Source organism: Xiphophorus maculatus, chromosome 21, assembly GCF_002775205.1.
Source record: "Xiphophorus maculatus strain JP 163 A chromosome 21, X_maculatus-5.0-male, whole genome shotgun sequence".
Classification (NCBI taxonomy): Eukaryota; Metazoa; Chordata; class Actinopteri; order Cyprinodontiformes; family Poeciliidae; genus Xiphophorus; species Xiphophorus maculatus.
The window spans coordinates 15,619,973-15,640,333 of record NC_036463.1 but is presented as its reverse complement, the minus strand read 5'-3'; the positions used below and the strand labels follow the sequence as shown (position 1 = coordinate 15,640,333).

The following is a 20,361-nucleotide window of genomic DNA, read 5'->3' as shown; positions in this document are numbered from 1 at the left end:
CTGCTGCCTGCCTGCAATTCCCCCAGGCATTTTGGGCCCTCAGCAGTGTCCACCACACACCCACACACACGCACACAAATCTCCACTGTAATGTAATTGAAGACGCAACCCAAATGTGACATTCACATGCAGGACAGAAGAGAGGTATGCATGTAGATAATCACACATACGGATATGCATTTTGACTACAGACGCACTCGGTGAATCCACAAACTGAGTGCATGAGCAGGTTTGCCTCAACACGCATGCAGCCAAGCACAACAATGCAAAACATAAATAAATAAAAAACACTCATACATTTAAATGGCCACACACTGCCCACATTGCTCTGTGGTAGGGGTTACCAGGGTTGGGGAGACAATGTTCAACCCAATAATTACTCACAAACCGTCTCTTACTAACACACACTTACATGCACACTGACCACAAAACTAGCTGTCTTTGGACACAGAAAACCGTCACAGCGCAAATGAAACACTTGGCTCTTTCTCTGACTGTTTTCCTGTGTTTCTGTTATGGGTTCCTGCTCAGGAGCTGGGGGTTCTTTTGTTACATGACAGCGGTTCCTGTGTACCCTTTCACAGCCCACTAATTTGTCCGCCTGCCTTCTTCCTCAGTGCTTCTTCATCCATTACTTAAGTTTCAGCTAAGCATCTCAGGTGGTCTGTATTCAGGTGCGCTGAGTACTATTATCCACAGGAAAAGACTTATAAACTAATATATGATTATAACCATTTTAATGAAAATCTCAATTTAGGGGTTCTTGGATCATGTAGCTGTGTAGACATTTTGCTAATATTAAAACTGGTCAAAACACAGCAGTTTTTTAATTGAGATGGTATTTTTGTTATACTTTTACATGCTTAGTTTCTGCCTAGATGAACCATTTCGTGAATGGCAACTCCCCTGGTAGCTCTGATAAATACATATGAAAAACGTGAAATTAGATTTAAGCTCACAGAAAAAAAAAATGTAATCCTTAATTCAATTGCTACAGTTGGCATACCTAACAATTCCCATAAAATAAATTTAGCTGAAGTCCGTTTAACTTACCACCATGCACGGTGAGGAAGAGGAGGTTAAAAAAATAAATTGCCAAATTTCATTCTTGGAGAATGGCATCTTTGTGTCACATTGCCCCAAGGAAAAAAAGAAAGAAAGAAAAAAGCCTTTTGTCCTACTATCACACATTTAATTGCAGTGTGGTTTTTAAACGGAGACGGACACTTGCATAAAAGCATAGGCTTTGGTCAGACAAAACTACAAATTAGCTTTTCACTCTGCACCTCATGTCCGATATTGAGCACAGTGGATCGTCTGTGATAAGGGTGTGTTTATTCTATAGAGCCGCTAAACAGTGTTTGAGATCGTTGCATGAAAAAAACTCTAGATTTTGACTGAAATTCTGGCAGCATCTTTAAGAATATTTGGATGTTTTGGCACAAAAGTGATAAACAACATGAAGTCAAGTACAGTAAACAAAAAACAAGATCCGGGACCTTGAACAAAAGACTTTTTGAAAAATATCCACATGTAATTTTTCTCCTGACTGAACTGAAAGTACCTAAATTAAAATTAAACGCTGGGTATTTTTAATTTATCTCTGTGACATTATCCTTATCCATTAGAAAATGTATTTACTTTAGCTTAAGTGTTTTGGCACATCTTTACCAGGGCTGCCAAAAAGTGCAGCGGAGGGCTGTAAATTCATCACTGCTATTCCGACATGTGTTGTTTGACTCTCAACAGGTTTACGCGCCTCCAACCACGCTGCAGTTGCAAAGCACCTTGGGTGTTCCCAAACTTGCCCGCTGGTGCCCCATTACCCAGACACAGAGTGACAAACGGCGCAAACGTACTCAAAATGTTGATGCAATCAAGTTGAGAAAACATCTCCAGGGCCTCCCATGCAGCCGCCCTCTCTCCCTTTCTCCTTCAATTATAAAAATATCACCACCACCGAAAGGAAACTTTGAATTAATAGCACAAAGATATTTGCAGCAGGTAAGCTGATGGGGCTGCACTCTGTCATTGTCAAAGCAGTGTCTCCAACAAAACAGTTTGCATACCTGCCTAAGTATTACAGAAATTAACACCTCCCTTGCAGGTACAGTAATCAACGGGGTGACAGGAGACAATTAATTAGGTCCATCTGCATCACTGGCTTTACATAATTAATGGGGCTCATTACCAAGCTGAACTGAACCACTTACATCCACAGAGCCAGGGTAGTATAGAAGGGTAAAAAAATAAATAAATAAATTGTCATAGGCTTTACAATTTTTCCAAATTTCCTTCAAACATAAATCTATTTGTTTTAAAGTTTAAGTTTTAAAGCAGTGACAAACACTGAACTTAATCATCCCTGCTTATTGCAACATAAAAAGGTATGTTAAAAATTTCAAGCAAAAGTATTTTCTTCAGAATTTAAGTTGGGCAACATTATGAGTTTGATGCAATCTCACGGTCAGCTGTACTCCACGGTTTGAGCAGTTAATCTAAGTCCAATCAATTGAAAAAGCACACAAGCAGGTAAATTATTAGTTTATGAGCTGTGATGCACCAATGAGAGTTTTTGATTTTATTTCTACCTCTGTCAGAAATATGTACATATTTAAAGAAAGCTTAATGACCCCAAAGTGTGGGAAAATATCTGATATTGAGGTAATTTGTAGGATATAAGAATAAAAATTTCAGAGTTGCTATGTGAAAATAACAAGTTTGATAATAACAGGACATTTTAAGGTTGGTAATTGGATGGATTTTTTCACCCCCTTTTGTTGTTCCAGAGCTGGAGGGAAATATAGAAATACTGAGATTTTGCTGAGTTCTTTGTTTTAACTCAGCAAATTCAGGAAGTGAGTTTTTATCTGATTATAATTGCCTCTTATGTTGTTTGGCAGAGTTTAATTATGTGATAGCAATAGGAAAAAGCAATAAAGTGTTAAAAGTAAGACTAGCTTGTGGCTGTGCACACTGCAAATAAATTTTATTTTGACTTATTGAATTATATGAAGGTATAAAATTTGTCACAGTATCAACAAAATGTTGGGCATCAAAAGGGAAGATTCTCCTGAGACGTAGCTTTTTGTGGCCTTTTGCCACAAAAAAGGCAGCAGTCAGTTTTTGTGCTTTTGTCACAGTTTTAAAGGTCAAATGCTATCAAATTTCAGAGCCCCCCCCCCCAAAAAAAAAAAAAAAACTAACTTGGTTGACCTTGGAAATCCTTGGTTTCTCAAAGTGAATATGTTGATTTTCTAATGCGAAATAGAGCCTTTTCAGTCATGCCCTCTAAACCAGTAATGTGCCTATCATCAAATATCATCCATAGATGATATTTGCAGCAAGGTCACAGCATTTTGCCTTTATATTTATTTATAATACAATTGATTGTTAAATTACACTTTACTAATTAATTCAGAATAGATATACTCATGTGTCATAATCTATTTTTTAATGGTGATATCCCAGTATTAAATTGGAATCCTTTTTAAGCTCAACAGACAAGCCTTACAATAGTTTTAATTTCAAATCAGTCTTTTTAGTTGTTCTGAGTTAACAACAGTCATCATATTAGCCAAAACAGACAATATTTGATCTTGTTTGACTAAGATGGCAGATGTGAAAAAATGTCATATGCTACACTTTTGGGAATGCATTGTTAATAACTAAAAAAAAAAAAAATTAAAATAAAATACACTGCTGCAGACTGCAGCTGTTCCTGAGAGTACCTTGTTTTCCTCCTCCTCATCCCTCCTTTCTCTCAATGAGCTAATGAAGGCCTTGTAGCCCACTGTTATTAAAATTACGCCCTTGCCTCTGATATTAATTGGGTCCGTAATAAGGAATGCACCAGATTCATTATTTAATTGCAAGGGCACACTTGGAATACCGTTTCTGAAATGTATTTTTAATGAAAAACACTACATCCTGACCTAATCATATCAACCTTATTCTATCTAATTAAGAATGCAAAAAATCATTAGAGTTGCAAAATATTAGTTTCGGCTCTGTCGGGCTTCTCCTTTCCTTGCCTTCATGAATATATTTTTTTCCCCCTGTCTATGATAAATAGTTAATGAGGGAAAAATGACAGAAATTTGCATGTAGGCAAATTAGTTTAATAGGGATATGTCTTTGCTGAGTTAGGAAAGTGACCCTTTTGCACAGAAGAAATTGTGACAATAATTATAAAATAATGGCAAGGCCTATCTTATTTTGATGAAATATTGTCTAGTTATATAATATGAAAATGTTAAGCTGTAATAAACCTAAATTTTCATCATGGCACAGAATGTGTTAGCATTTTATCAGAGTAATAAGAGCAAATTAGGTGCAATATGACAAATGGTGGAATTGTTGCTGTGGAGGGAAGGATACAGTAATGGAAGGATAATAAAGAAGTGTACCACAGCAAGCGTTTCCCTGATGCTAAATAGGATGTTTGCTTAATAAGAGGCTTTAACATAATAAAACACACACAAAAAATAAAAAAAAACAGGTCTGACACACTATAAGTTTAGTCGGCTTTCAAGAAACATCTTTGTTCCACACAGTTTTTTCCTCACAGTTGAAGCATACAAGGAGTTAACTAAAACTGAATTTTAAATGTATATAAATATCAAACTTACATCAAAATGGTGATCTTCAATTGGATTTCTCGCTTATGATGAGAGTATTTTGGACTTTTATTGAACTAGCTTAAAGTTCAGTTCAAAACTACAGAAATTCATGTTCACAGCTCTTGAGTTGAATAATCGTAACAAAGACCGCATTCCTGACTTTAAAGTTCACATTACGAATATCTCATTTTACATTACTATAAAAAAAATACTAAATTAGTTTTATCCCTCTGCTTGTGAAATCCAGACAGACTCTGAAGCACGTGCACGTAACAGGTGTACACACCTCAGAGTACAGTTCAAAGTATAGACAGGCATACAAGTTATCAACTAGTGATCACTACAAAAATAGCACTACTAACATCACCTTGAAATACTGAGGGTTTGTCTAAGAGCCTCATAGATTCTAGCCTGTGTTTACTCTTGGGTTGGGTTAATAGGTAGTCAAATGTCTCACAGACTCAGTGCTGGTTCCTTCGATCAAAAACAGCATTGTTACGTTCAAATTTTGTGACTACCATGAGCATGCTCAGCCTTAGCCACTATAACACTATATAAATACCACAGATTACACTGAAAAGTGTCTACAGTGTGATCACTTCATTCTATTTCCCTTATCTCTCTAAGTCACATTTTCAGTCTTGCAAAGATTCGACATCATCTGTACGCTCGGCACCACTACACACCCCGATGACATTACAGCTGACCTTTACTGGGCTGTCAAACATTTGACAGCTATAATTTCAAGTGAATATACATCCTGGGAAGTTGCCCTGCCTGACACGAAGACATGCCCGGTGTAACACATCCACGAAGTTCATGTTGTGTTTTGATTGAGCGGTCTTTCTTTAATGGAATATCTTCCAAAATGGGCTTTTATAGACTAATCAGGCAGCGCGCTAGTCGAGTTTCTGTTTTGGTAATTATCTTGTACTAATTAGAATGAAACTAAAGACCTCTGAGATGGATCTCAGCATTCTCACATGTAACTAAAGAAATGACATGAAATCAGTCCATGCTATACATCCTGGTATGTGGAATTTCCCCTATAAAGTTGCTAGTGAATACTGAACTACCGTAACTGTTACAGCCACATTAACCGTAGTTCTAAGCTGCCTTCAAATTTACATTTGGATCACAGCTCTCCTATCCCACTGCACCTAAGATTACTCGTTTTGCACAAACTAATCAATCATCCTAGTATTAATGACCTTACACATCATTATGACTTTAAGAAAACAGTATTTTATCCAGGTTATCTTCAAGGGTTTTACTTGGAAAAAAAAAAAAAAGAAAAATGCGGAAGGCCCGCTTGGTAATGAGTTTACCTTACGTCTCTCTCCATTGAAGCCTCTCCACTGCTCTGCCTTTTTGACAATGTAGCTGAGTTCCTGATTTGACAACTCGAGGTCTTCAGGCAGGAAATACACGCCCTCTTTGGCGGTGAGTCGCTGGTAGACATCCAACATGCGACCATCGTTGTGGAATCTGGAAGGTGTGTTGAGAAAGAAGTGAAAAACGGGGTAACGTCATTCCAATTTACTAAACTTGGCCTCTGAAAGCTCATATGCTGTAGGAATGCTAGTCGAAGCAGAAAAGGCAACTTTGCCAAAACAGACTGACTGACCGGGTTTCTCACTGAAAAAAACCCAAAAAACACCCAAAATCACATGAAATCTTTATTGATTGCAGAGCACATATGGGTGATGCTCTTTAAAGTCTAATACATCAAGAGAAGCAGCAAAAGGAATCAAACAAATTGGCCTCTGAGTAGGAAGTGCTTTGTTAACACAAGCTGACTGTAGCTGCGTCCATGCTTGGCTGGGTGTCTGCGTGGTTTTACATCTTTTTAACGTGTGGGAGTCAGATCCTGGGATGTTCTTCGGTGTTAATGCCGAGCTTTAAAGATTCCAGTTGCAACGATTGTACAAGCGTCTGGAGAGGCTGGCTTGAGTCACAAGAAAATGTTCTGCAGAGCAGAAGGCATATTGATTGATACCTCCAGATGAATGCACACAACCAAAGTGTTATTTTTGTTTCGCCACACACACGGGTTGCATGCAGCCAACCTCTAAAAAAGAAACACCATGTCTGTAAACAAATGCTTTGGCCGACCATCAAAACTGGGAGACCTTGTGCCCTTCCACAGAGATTCTAGTCTGTCAAAGGGTAATCAGCTCTCAAATAAAAACAACATCAAGGAGACAAGGCTTTACACAAGGAGCTGCTACAGAGCTTTGAACTCAGCATTATTCCCCATCGCTCTTGGGAGAGGAATGTTTGTAGAAGTTTGACCTCAGACACAGGAATAGCATACAATCATTTTCATCCTACACTTGAATTTTGCTTCTCATTCATTTATGCGGTCGCTTTCTTGAAGGAATTCACTGTCTTTTTTTCCGTGCTCCTCAAAACAGATTAATTTCGCTGTGGTGGAGAAGCCCTGAACTTCACTGCAGTGTTCTTAAATGTCTGACCAAGGTGATGAGGTTCAAGTGCAAAGGTCACCAAAGGACATGTGTATGTTATATTGTGGGATATATTTTAGATCACATTTGTGAATAAGCATAAAACAGCTGCTTCAAAGATTCCTTTATGTATCCGCAATTAATCAATCTGATTGTATGGAAGCATTCAAGATCTGTGTCAGTCTTATTAAATATAAATTAGTAGTATCTATCACAAATCAGTGCAAAGGGTGTTTTTCTTTCCTTCAGCAGGGAAACATCTTATTGCATATTTTTTTGAGAAAAATAAACAGTCAAATTGGTGTGTTATTGAGATTAAAATATCTTTAGTAAAGATACAATATTGAGACTTGAATGTTGATTAATTTAGTTAAGAAACAAAACATAACATGAACAAATAATGAAACTAGCATCTACTTAAAAAATAAATCTAGAGGAATCAAACAAATCAGTTAATTAAAGCTCCAAGGGTAACACTTTATTTGAAGGGGTGTGCAGAAGACTGGCATAATATTGTCATAAAATGACATAAACTCCTGTTATGAACATGAAGGAGTCTTTGTGAATGTTTATGACTGTTGTTTGCACTTCCTTAGTGCAGAGTTGACACTTTTAATGCACTTTTCATGGACGTTTTAGTACAACTTTCATTAAAAGTGTTATTATTTACCGAATAATATAAAGTTGGCAATTTTAATGGAATGGACTTTAAATACAACTTTTAGTACAACTTTGCATTAAAAGTGTCATTATTTACCAAATGACACTTCATGACAACAGTCATAAACATTCATGGAAACTCCTTCATGTTCACAACAGGTGTTATGTCACGTTTATGACGGTGTCATAAACGTCTTATGCACACCCCTTTGAATAAAGTGTTACCACTCTAAGTTTATCAAACATCCGTTTTTCTTACGATTTCACATTTAAATACAAGACTTTGTGGATATTTTGGGGTTCTAAATGTCTGACCTAACCATAAGGGAAAACAGGTGAGGCACCTTTGATCCATCAGTTTCCTGCACCAGAATCTGATAATGAATGTTGTACAGGGTCAGTGGATGAACTGTTTTTTTTTTTTCAGAACCAACTTGTGTTTCTGCTCTGGTGCCATCACCTTCCTCTCACCATCTGGCATTAAAGACCACTCTGGATGCTTCGAAGTTTCCAAAATTCCAAAACACTAAATAATATCTTTCCTGCTGGGTGCAGCTGCCTTACTACATTGCTTTCAAGTGAACTGTAATAAACTCTTAAAGTCAAGAGTGAGGCTACTTCACGTGGAATTTGAAGACTCAGTGACTGATATTTCCTTTTCCTTAAACATTAACACAGGAATCTGGTCTGTCTTATCAGTGTTCAAAAAAAAAAAAAAAACATCTTTCATCTACGTTTCACAGAAAACGTAGATGAAAGATGTATTTTTTCGTATCAAAAAGTGGCTAAAAACAACCTAAATGTAATTAACTGAGGATAACAGTCTGTTCTATCTCTATGTACAACCTAAGGTTTTTATTTTTTTAAATAGGTCGAAGGTTGTGTAAGAGCCTCTTCATTGCAGCCAATAGCGAAACGGTATCCCATAAAATTATCAGCCTTGTTTCAACCTCGTGGCCTACATTCAAAACAAAGCCGTTTGAGTGGCAGAAGTCATTATTCTCTGCTGCTTTTTTAATGTTGTCCATTTAGCTGGATCCCAGATAAGCCTCCTGCCTACGGAAATTAGACGGCACCCCAGCCACAAATCGCCAAATGATTTACTTAGAAAAGCAAAAGGATTTCCTTTCATGTTAAATTCCTAGTAGTGTTTTCTCTCACACATGACTGTGGGAAGAAAAGTCCTCAGATGAATACCAAGAGATGTTTTGAAATGCTTTTTTTTTTTTTTTTTTACCTGCCTTTCATTCATTAGCTTAAATGCAAAACTGGCTATTGCTTCTGTTTTTAGGAGAACAGCAACAAATAAGTAATGACAACAGATTCTTAAAACACTGTTTCAGTATTTCGTCAGAGACCAAAGCAAACCTAATAGTAATTTTTGAAACAAGACATGTTGCCAGAGATTTTATGGGTTTCTTTAGATTTTAGTCATATTCATTCTATTTAAAGAAAAACGTCTGCATTTTGAAATGGTAAATCTACCCAATAGTAAAATATTTATGGTATATCTACACAAAAAAATAATAATAATGGGTTTATTGTTTATATGAAATGTTAAATTTATTTTATTGGTTAGTTTAATCCATCATTTGGTCTCTTGGGTTATAGAACAGATTAGACGGAGAACCGTAATTCAGATTTCACCGAAGCTCTTCCATGAGATTAAATACATTTAAAAAAATGATCAAATGATAACAGTATGATGTGTAATGATGTTAATGATAATGTTTTATTTTCAGTGAACACTTTTTTTCACTGGAGATAACATTGACCTTTTCCTGCTAATCGGTATTGCGAACTACAGCTAGCTATGTTCAGCATTCACACTTTGATCAAAGAACTGGTCTTAAAGTCAGAAAACAAGTGTATGATATTGGGCATAATTAAGCTATCCATAATGAATTGCTTTACAATAAAAGTCGACTTTTTAAAACATTTTTTACCATGTCTCACCTGAGCAGGTAAATAGTGAGAATAGTGATGGAGAGAAGGACGTGGACCGCGTAGAGGAACAGAGTGATGATCACTCCTGCTGCACCGGATCCGTCGGCTCTATAGAAGTGCCAGTAAAGCTTGGCTGCATCTCCTACTGGTGTGTCCGGACTGTAGGCCAAATGCTTGAGAGACGACATTTTAAAGAAAACGTCAAACTAAATCAAGGATTCCAGATGATCAGACTGGACATTTACAAGACAAATGAGCCCTTATTCAGACTACAGATCACAGAATGCAATGGATCTTCACAGACTTGTATTTGTAGACTGTGAAATCAGACATCTTGGATTTATGTTCTCAGTCCAAAACAGTATTTAGCATGTGATTTGAGATACTACATATTGTTAAATCCCAAATGAGGTATTCCAGCCTTCCAAGGTTTTCAAAAAAAGAAAAAAAGAAAGACACCCATCTAACCTTGCACAGATTCCTTCCCCTACCTCCTTTTCTATATAATTTAAAGTCACTTTGCCAGGCTAAAGTGAACTCCTATTTAAAGTGCACAAGTGTCCAAGTTATTTTTAAGTGACTTACCCCGAGGACGGCGTCCACAGCAAAGACTGCCAGGGGGTCGAGGACTGTCCACACTCCCTGAGCCATGATAAAATTTGACGTGAAGGAAGGGAGTGAGCCAAATATCAGCTGACAGCCCCATCTGATCAGAACCAGCAGGAACGTTACAGCGTTCAAGGTCAGGGGACCCACCACCACCATTGCCAGCTCCTCTCGGGTGTGGAGCAAAGAGCTCTGGTAGATGAGATCCACTGTGTGTGCATGGAAGTGAAATCTGAAGAGAGAGGAAAGTGTCAATATGCATGTACCATAATAGTGTTTGTGATGCTTTGCAGCTGAGGGCCAGCTGGTTCTGGCAACTCACGCTCTGCGTTACATTGTTTGCGGTTGATTCAATCATTCTTAATTAGTCTGATGACAATAATTATTATTAGCTGTTAGCCTCGCTGGTCACTGATTGTCTTGGACATTAATCAATTTCCTTCCGATCAAATTATATTCAAATTGCTCAGATATATGTCAAAGTCACCTGATGTACTTGCAGACAAAAAGATGGAGCTTTTAAAAAGTTCCCGTTTGAAAAGTTGGACTCCCCATTTACAGCAAGCCTCATGAGCTTCTTAATCTTCCCATCAGCCAGGAGGAGGTAAAGCAGTGGTGGCCGGGGACAGGTCCAGTTTTCCTCATTAATTTCCATCCGATTTGCTTCAAGAGTCAAGCATCTCTCAGATTCTGTCCATTAATCTGAAGAAGAGCTCCATTCTTTTTTCTTTGTTTTTTTCTTGTGAGGCAAATCTTTATGCAGAGTCAAATCTTAAAATTTAATAAGGAGGCCTATGCATAGTTAACAGGATGACGAGGAAGGGGGAGTGGAAGAGGTAAAAAAAAAAAAGCAATGCAATTTTGAGATGAATTTGAATCTTACTGTGAAAGTGGAACAAGACTATTGCCATTATTTAAATAGACAATATCTATCTTAGGAAATTGCATTTTGAATTACAAATATAATGTGGACAGAGATGCATGTAGAAAATGTTAGCTAATTTATATTTACACAGGTATGCATGTATTTCTATTATGAAGTGTTGTAATTCTTTTTTTAATGTACGTATCCTTTTGAAAAGTTCGGTTCGTAGCTTGGGGGATTACTGATTGAAATCTTGTTTTTTTATGTTTACATTTTCAGAAGACGCCTGCACTTGTGTCTTAAATTTATCTTTGTAAGATAAATTTAGATTTATTTTAGACATCTGAAAGGGATTCTGTCTTTCTAATAAAAGTACATAAAGTGAAATGTTGCTGCTTGTGTTACAGGTTGACTTCAGTCTTAAATGGCCTTCTTATATCCTTTAACGTTTAATTGCATGGCGTGTTTTATTTGCCTTGGAAGTTTCAGATTAGATCCGAGGAATAATTTATTCCAAAAAAATGACAAACGAAGATGTTGTAAGACATTTCCCAGGCTACAAAGACGGTGTAAAGACCTACTGTGCCTGTAGGGTTTGGAACGCATCAGGTTGGTAGTTTTCTGATCTCAAGTTAGCCCGGCCCACTGAGAACAGGAAATGTCAGGCTTTTAGAGGTAGGTGTCACTCTTTACAACTCTAAATCATAAAGATTTACACTGTGTCTGTTAGCAGTTACTATGCTGACCACATAATCTATATCTTACAGTCCTTCACCTCCAAAAAGCATATTACTATAGCTCCCAAAAGGCCCAATTTCACCTGGCCTCTAGATGCTTTCTTGTGGTGTTGCAGGTTTATGGTGGCAGTGGACAAAGCCTTTGGTTCCGAAACAGGCCAGAGCACAACCAAAGTGCAAAGGTCGTTGACGCCAGCTTGCAGATGAACTAGATAATAAATTCAGGGTTGCTTGGCAACCTTTGATATTCTCAGTCCAGTTTCCAACTTTTAGGGACATTCCTGTTGCTCTTTTGTCTCAAAACTCTAAAAATCCAACAGTTTAGAAAAAATAAATAAATAACATAAGGGGTTGTCATAATGAAGTAACCTTGAGCAAAGTTGAATTTTGCAAAATTGCAGAGTGCTGTCACACTGAAGCTGTGACTCTGGCATTATGAGGTATAATCATTACGACCCAAATGTGCCTGTTTGAGTGTGTGGGTGTCTGTGGTGAGTTTGGCAAGCTAAGGATATGTGTTATGCAGTCATTTATAAGATTTAATAAGCATTATTAAGAACATAAAATATTACATCCTGTTATGAAATACACTTAACCAGGGCGCAGGAGAGAGCTGTTGTTTGTTTTCCTGTCAACCTGTGGAGATACGAAAAGCAGGACAAGCAGGTTTCGATTCCCTCACATGAAATTGTGCTTTGAACAATGAGGTTGAACACGGCACGCCGCGGTACGAGCTGCGCACCGATTCGCCTGAGTGCATCTTGGCAGAAAAAGAAAAAAAAGAAAACAGAAAAGAGATTCCGAAGACACCAGAGACACGTCAGTGAAGGGAGGGTTTCCTGTCACCACACTGCCCACGCCGACTGTCACTTGGTGTCTCTCCCTCTCAGTGGCCACTACCAGCTCCGGCCACTGCATGGAGTGAAACATGCTCGGAGGTAGAGTGGCTGATTTGGACATGTGGAAGTTGTCATCCAGTGTTGACCCCCTCTGTTTTCACATTTTTTTTCTAGTCCTCCTATCTGCCCCCTCAGTCTATTCTTTTCTCACTCAGCCATGTGTTGTTTTTTTACCCTCTCTCTGCTTCTCCAGTCAGTTTCCATGATTTAACACATGATGCCTTCCCTAACATGTTATTGTAATAAAACCCTTCTTGTATACTTGTTTGCAGGCAGCGTTCTTTTATTGTGATAAACTAAATCAGGGCCATATGTTATTGCAGTGTGATTTAACAGCTCTGTGGTGTCTTATTGCTGTTTATTATCAATGCTGTACACCAAATAATAACAATAAATTCCTTCTAAATAAAGTCTTTTGGGACTTGAAGCTGTGCAATGAGCTAACTCTGAACAGCAATGGATGTTAATATTGACAGAGTCTTGTTAAAATGTTAATAGGGGGATTCCAAACAGATGATTTGGGTGTATCCAGCGTGCAGGTTTGCCAACATATGCACACTCACAAACACAGACTCAGTCGTGGTACATTTTTCCATCTCTTCTCATTTAGTTATCCACTTCACATGCATTTTTTCTTTCTTTTTTTTGCACTCACATGCTGTGCGTGTGTGAAGGTGTGCAAATTTGTGATTGGCCATCAGGCTACAGTATTCTGCAGTAATCTACTGTACATACTGTATCGTCTTCCCCTTTTTGCTAATTTATTTTCAGTGGTACACTCCGTGTTGGTGAGGCTATGCATTTCCTTGTGTGTCTGCACGCTGCGTGTGTGCGGGTGTGCTGTGTGTGTGCAACGTGTGTGTGCAGGATCATATCAAAGGAGGCAAACTCACTTGTTGACAGGAACAGCAATGGCCTGAAGGTAGAGCCACTGGCTGCAGTAATGCAGGTAAAGCCTCACAAACCACATCAAAGCCAGCAGCAGAATAATGAGGCCGAGCTGCTGAACGGAGTCATGCCAGCATCTGTGCGGTTGTTGCTGTTGCCACGACAACGGCAGGCCGAGCTCGGACGGCAGCATGCGCAGGGCGAGTCGGGCTCGATCCGACAGTCGTGGGGGACGTGATCTCGGTGTAGTTGGTGATGATCTGATGGGATGAAAAAGCCTTCAATTCCTTCTTTATTAATATGTGGGAATATCTTGTTTCAGCCATTTATTACAACTGTTATACACCTGTTAAATGTGCAATAAAAGGCCTTAAAAAATACCTGTATATGGAATCCAAGTACATTTATTCAGTGAGGGGGGAAGAAAATTAATATTTATTTTTAGCAAAATCCAAATTATTGGAACCCCCGCACAGTGTTTCTGTATCATCCAAACTCCTGGGAACTCTTAGTCTTCCTTTTCTAAGCTCACCCCACATATTTTCTATAAGATTTCAAACCGTGTGCTAAGAAGAACACGGAAGTTGAGTATTTTTGTGTCGGGTTAACCATTTCTTCCATATGTTCTGGAAGATATACATTATTTTTATTGGAGATGCTCTGAAATAGGCTCCCAAGGCCTTTGAAAGAAAAACAGACCTTCAGCATGACAGATCCAATTCATACTTAAGAGTGGGCATAAAACGATTTTCTAAAAGAAAAATTTTACAAGGCAAAAAAAATAATAATTCAGCACCACCTATTTTTGTTACAAGAGATAATCATTAGAAAGCAAACAGGATTCATAAAAAGTCCCTTTATTTCTATGTTCCTCATGTTGGCATTTGTTGGCAACAGATGCACAAAGGACAATTGAGCTGTATTCTCTGTATGCATTGTACTGAGGTATCAGTTGGATCTACAAATGTGAATTTGTGAATAACACACTTCATTGTTTTTGCCATTCATTGAATATTCAAAGTCTTTTTTTTTGTAGCTTTCATTAAAGGTAGGGAAGTCTGGTATTCAAATTGACACACATTCAAGCATGTACACAATGGTGCAGTCTCTCTATCTCTCCCTCACGCACAACACACACATACACAAACAGATAGGAATCCCTTCCAGCAATGTTCAGCTTTCCTCAGCACCTCTGTGCCGCCCTTTGTCAGGCCTGCTCAACTATTCCCTTTCATACAGAGGGCACAGATGCAGCTCTGTGAAGCAAGAGGAGGAGAGAAACAGAGACAGGAGATAAGGGAAGGACAGAAAAGACAAGGAAAGGAAACTTTAAACAGCAATTATATAAAAAGATATAAAAAAATTAAAAAAATCACCAAAAGCTGAAATGAGCAGGGAATTAACTTTGCTCTTAATTCAGAAACCTTGAGTTTTTACTATTAGTTTAAATATGAAAACCCAATTACTGTAAATCTTGATCATGTCCAACACAAGAGGCTGTTTGCGACCTCTATCATCTGACTAACAATAGCTCTAATACTGCCAGAAAATGCTTGTTTACAGTGCAGCCATGGTTAGCACTGCAGAATGTGGCTCCGGGCCTGTGCCTGTGGACATCCCTGTGTCTCACTACTGTCTCCCAGAGCACAGTTGGAATTCACTTTGTAGTGTTCATCTTGGGAAAATCACACACCGCCTTAAGACGAAAAACAGAATCAATTGTGTTGCTCCCACAACCCCCCCCCTTTACCAAATAATTAGGCGAGGCTTACATCAAAATGAGGCGCTGCATTTTATTTCCTGCTCGAATCGGTGCAAGAATGCCAACTCTCAAACAAGCTACTCTTTTTTTTCTTTTTTTTAAATATACTCTTCTGTGAGATGTGCACACTTTCTGAAGTGTTAAATTACTTGGAGTTGAAGTTCCTTCAAGCATGCTTACAACAGCAGCGGCGCAACATGCAGTCCATGTGGGAGAAGTGGAGGTTTATTCACAAAACGCTTCGTCAACGGTTTGGGCTAATAAATATTCACAGGTTGGCCGAAACAAACTCGCACAGAGATGATGCAGACGTTTCACAACAGCACAGACCTGTCAAGATTTTAATTGGTTCACCTAAAACTGAGCCTTCCTTTACAGAATCAAAAATTGCATAAAGGATATTAGTTATTTTATATAGAAGGCAATTCTTTGCGCTTTGCTAATAACAGACGCACCAATCAATCCTAAAGAAATCAAAATATGCCAGTTTTCCCCTCGACTGTATCTGATTTACATACTGAAACATGCATTAAATGTTAACTTAGTCTAACTTGGATCACACAAAAGCCTGAACGTATCTGGTTATTTATTTATTTTATATATTAATTTTTTTCAGAATTAGATGAAGGACCCAGATATAGACTTTGAAACTCCTCTGCTTTCAGAAGAAACCAACATCATTACCACTTAGATTTTTTTCTATATTTTATACATCCCAGAATAATAATAATAATAATAATAATAATAATAATAATAATAATAATAATAATAATAATAATAATAATAATAATAATAAAACAGAAATTAGTATTGCAGAAAACTTTTTCTAAAGTTAAGTGTGTTTTCATACAAGTTGGCAATAAATAATACCACCGCAAAAAGAGGACACAGGCAGTTTAAATGTGTGGCCCCTGGGCGTGCTGTGGTGGCGTAGTGGTTAGCGCGACCCATATTTGGAGGCCTTGAGTCCTTGACGCGGCTGTCGCGGGTTCGACTCCCGGACCCGACGACATTTGCCGCATGTCTTCCCTCCTCTCCTTCCCTGTTTCCTGTCAGCCTACTATCATATAAGGGACACTAGAGCCCACAAAAAGACCCCCTGGAGGGCTAAAAAAAAAAAAAAAAAACTGTGGCCCCTGCTGCTCTGTAATGTTTTCGACAGTGCACCACAAGCGTGGCTTACAACTACTTTCCCCATGTCGGTAAAAGTGGAATTACAATGTGGGCAAAAAAAAAAGCAGTGTTTGCCTCAGACACAGGCAAGATGCTACCCTGTCAACTGTCATTAAATACAGACACCAAACGCAACCTGACGTCCATCGTTCACATAATGAAGACATTGGTGGCGAGTGAAAGAGAAATATTTTTAGACACGCTTGTGCTGTGGCATCCTCTAAAGGAAGCTGGTGGGATGATGGAAATCTGTTAGCTCCTCTAAATTTTGTTCACAATTGTAGCTTCAGTTACAAAACACTATACAGAAAAAGAAACAGGAATGGATGGCGGATGTGTAGGAATTTTATCTTGCGGGAATAAAGGACATTTCACTGAAACATAACAGCCTGTCCTCTGCATGACATACAGACCCACTGATGAAACAAAACGCATAAATTGGCATTGACTGGTGTATAATGCAGCGTTTTTTTTTTTTCTTTTTTAACTCTAGGTGCTTCTGTGAAATTGAGGCTAAAAGCTGTTTCCTTATTCTCTTATCAATGTTGTTTCTTCCCATGTCGTTTCAAAAAGGAGTCATTCTCTCCTGAATGTGTCAAGGCATGTAAATTAGATTTATTTTGTGGGAATCTGTACGCTTCCAAAGAAGCAGAGCGTCCCTTGAACTGGTTCTCTCAGGTTCCACCCCTAAATGGTTGAATGGCAAGACAACAAACTGGAGCACCACCTTTAAAAATAGCACTAAGTGAATTGCAAGTATGGACAAGTCTTAAATGGCCTGGGTAATAATAGAAGGAAGGGTGGGGAACTGGAAGAATACAGTAGAGTTACTTTTTAAATTGCACAGTTAAGCCTGAGGGTAAGTGAAGGTAACCTGCAGATCTCTTCTGAGCTAAACCTTTCAGTGAAGGACCACTTAAAGTATTAAGCTCATCCCTTTATTTTGAGGTCCGGGATTGTTCCGGCACTTTCCTGTTTTAGCCGGTGACGGTAATAAATGTATCCAAAGCAATCCGACCTTTCGCACACAACTGAATATTGTCTAGATGTTGGGGAAACTGAGAAATATAATGATTTAAAAAAAATATCTAAAGTGATTAAAAAGACTTAAAAAATTAATAGATAACTGAATTGTTTTCAAAGTAGCCCAGATGCATAAGCGTTGTGGTGATTAATACAAGTGTGATTATATTAGTCATCAGTAGATGGGACTGAAGATACCAGGGCATTTTTTAAAATTTCATTTAACAAAAATACTGATAAAGTGTTTATTTCATCTGTCCTCTGGTGGTTACACAATCTGATTCTTTCTGAATTATGTGTGAACATTCACAGTGAGTTTTTGCTTTCCATGAGCCACAATACAATACAGGTTTTTCTTTTGTGGATTTCAGTGGAGACAAAACTATTGTTTTTCTTTCTTTTTTTTTTATTTAAGCATAGGATAATTTTAATCCATCTGACTGGAAGTAACACTGATGCTATGGTTTGGTTCAGCCAGAGTTGCTTAAAATGTCAGCTTTTATTTTGCTTTAAGATTTGACACACAGCATGGCTGACAAGTAGGTCAGACGTTAAAGGTTTAAAACTGCTGATGAATGACTTAGTTCACTAGGTACTTTAAATAGGCAGTATTATGTATTTGCCAGGCACATAGTGCCATGTTATAGCAAAATCAACCAACTATGTTTCCTTCATTTGCTATAAAAATTCAGTATATTTCAAACGTAACGTAAAAGAAATTGGACTTTGCAGTTTGATTGCAACTTGAATTTGGGTTCGCTGTCTCTTCAAGAAGATTCAACTCTTTCCAACACTCGGCATTCAGCACGTCATCACAGCGGCGTTCCTCCATTATACTTTTGACAACAGTTCTTGGGAGAATTGGACTGAAAAGGTCCAGTTCAGGACCCAGACTTGCAGTCCCACCTGGTGTTTGCTAATTGGTGCTGCCACTAGTCTGGTGGGGCTTAGCGGTGAAGGCACAAGGAGGGTTGCCCTGTGAGGTGGAAGCTCGGCTTGGAGACTGTAGTTTCGGCCGAGTTTGTGGAAATAGACGACATGTTGTGAGAGCAAGCATTTAGGTGGCCCGAATGGCTGAAATGGGATATTCACAGATTCCTGAAGCATCCACTTATGCAATCATCGTATGTTTTTTCATGAGGGCATAACATTTTAATGTGTTATACAGATCAAAAATGTCATATTTCACACAGTTTCACACTGATTGTCAAGCTTATTACAGGTACTTTTTAAGAGAAAATTTGAGAAGCCATTTTAATGTATATGGTTGCAGAGGTATCTTTCAACTCTGGTATTGGAATATTTAGTATTTTTATAAGTAACCTTTTCAGCATGCAGGTCAGAAAGCAAGAAGTGAATTGACACAAGTAACCAGCGACACATAGAGCTTGTATTTACTCTATACATGCATGATAGATGGCATAGTCACAGTGGAGCAATATAATGCAGAAAGCAATAAAATGAAGTAAAAGAGCTGAACTAATCCTAAGAAACATAACAATGAAACTAAATTAGTTATTTTCTACTTTCCAAACTTTTTTGCTGGCAATATACATTATATCCACTTAACTGTTAACCTACTCAGTAATGAGGCTGCCATTTTTACAATCATGTTTCCACAGTGTTGTTTTTCTACAACACTGGCAGTGAAAAAGTTGATTTCATATCCGAACAAGCTTGTAAGGGGAAGTTGAGTCAAGTCACGAGGTCAGCTTTAGCTCAGTCCTTCGTCGTTCCTCTGATATAGCTTCATATAAAATAGTCTTCATCATGATTAAATGTTTAAAAGTTGTGACTGGTTTGCAATAAATTTCCTTGAAAACATGTTTTGGCCCTCCTCAGACACCTTGGAACCGCTCATGAAGTAGCTGTTTCATTGCCGAGCAACATGTGGTGTTTTTATTGAGCCCCCGACCTAGCATGAGAGGGAATTAAACCGTGGAAATGCCAGGTCCCTTAGTGTGCTATAAATGAGGGAGGAAACATTTCTGGAGCAGATGCACCTGGGATCAACAAACACGCTCGAACATCCGAAGCACTCCTCATGTGATCGGCTACTAGAGCTAACAGTAAAATCCTCTACATAAACCTTTTAAAGAAAATGCACAAGTAATGATGTCAGTCGATGGATATAACGTTAAATGATTTGTAAATGGCAAAGAAAAAACAAATATATATATATATATATATTTTTTTTTTTTTACAGAAATCTATTCATTTATCGAATTGGGTGAGGTGCTCAGGGAGGGATGCTGCAGAGGCTGAGTATTGGCCACCTGAGAGTTGCATCAGTATTTAAATGGATTTCACTCCTCTGACCTTGCCTCATAACTGCAGGACTTTGTCACCAGAGAAATAGAGGAACGACGGAGAGAGAAAATTTGAGAAAATTAGAGGCAGAGACAGCGAGATAAAGTTGGGATTAACAGGGGGCGCTGAGATGGGAAAAGAAAAAAATAATTAGTATGTTCAGTCATTTAAAAAAAAATATATCCTTAAGATTGTGTGGAAATAGATGAATGGTTGCTGAGTGATGTGTGAAGATTTTTACCACGCAACAGCATCCAGCTTAAACTTGCGAGACAGGTCAGATTATTAGTCCATCACAGGAGACACACAGGACAAGTAACCACACACACTCAAAATTCCTTCAGAACTAAATGCATTTAAGCTATAATGCATGTAGTTAGGATGTCTATGAAAGTCAAAAA

General features: G+C 38.2%; 1 protein-coding gene across 2 annotated transcripts in view; it reads right to left on the bottom strand.

The window, feature by feature from the left end:
- The window catches only part of LOC102232759, a 172,630-nt gene that overhangs the window by 29,191 nt on the left and 123,078 nt on the right, over nt 1-20,361 (bottom strand). For both annotated transcript variants that reach the window (XM_023325887.1, XM_023325888.1), the window contains 4 exons: nt 13,698-13,952; nt 10,283-10,535; nt 9,707-9,870; nt 5,951-6,110 (listed from right to left, as the gene is read on the bottom strand). In XM_023325887.1, coding sequence (XP_023181655.1) covers nt 5,951-6,110; nt 9,707-9,870; nt 10,283-10,535; nt 13,698-13,952 — 832 coding nt within the window. The remainder of the gene's footprint in view (nt 1-5,950; nt 6,111-9,706; nt 9,871-10,282; nt 10,536-13,697; nt 13,953-20,361) is intronic.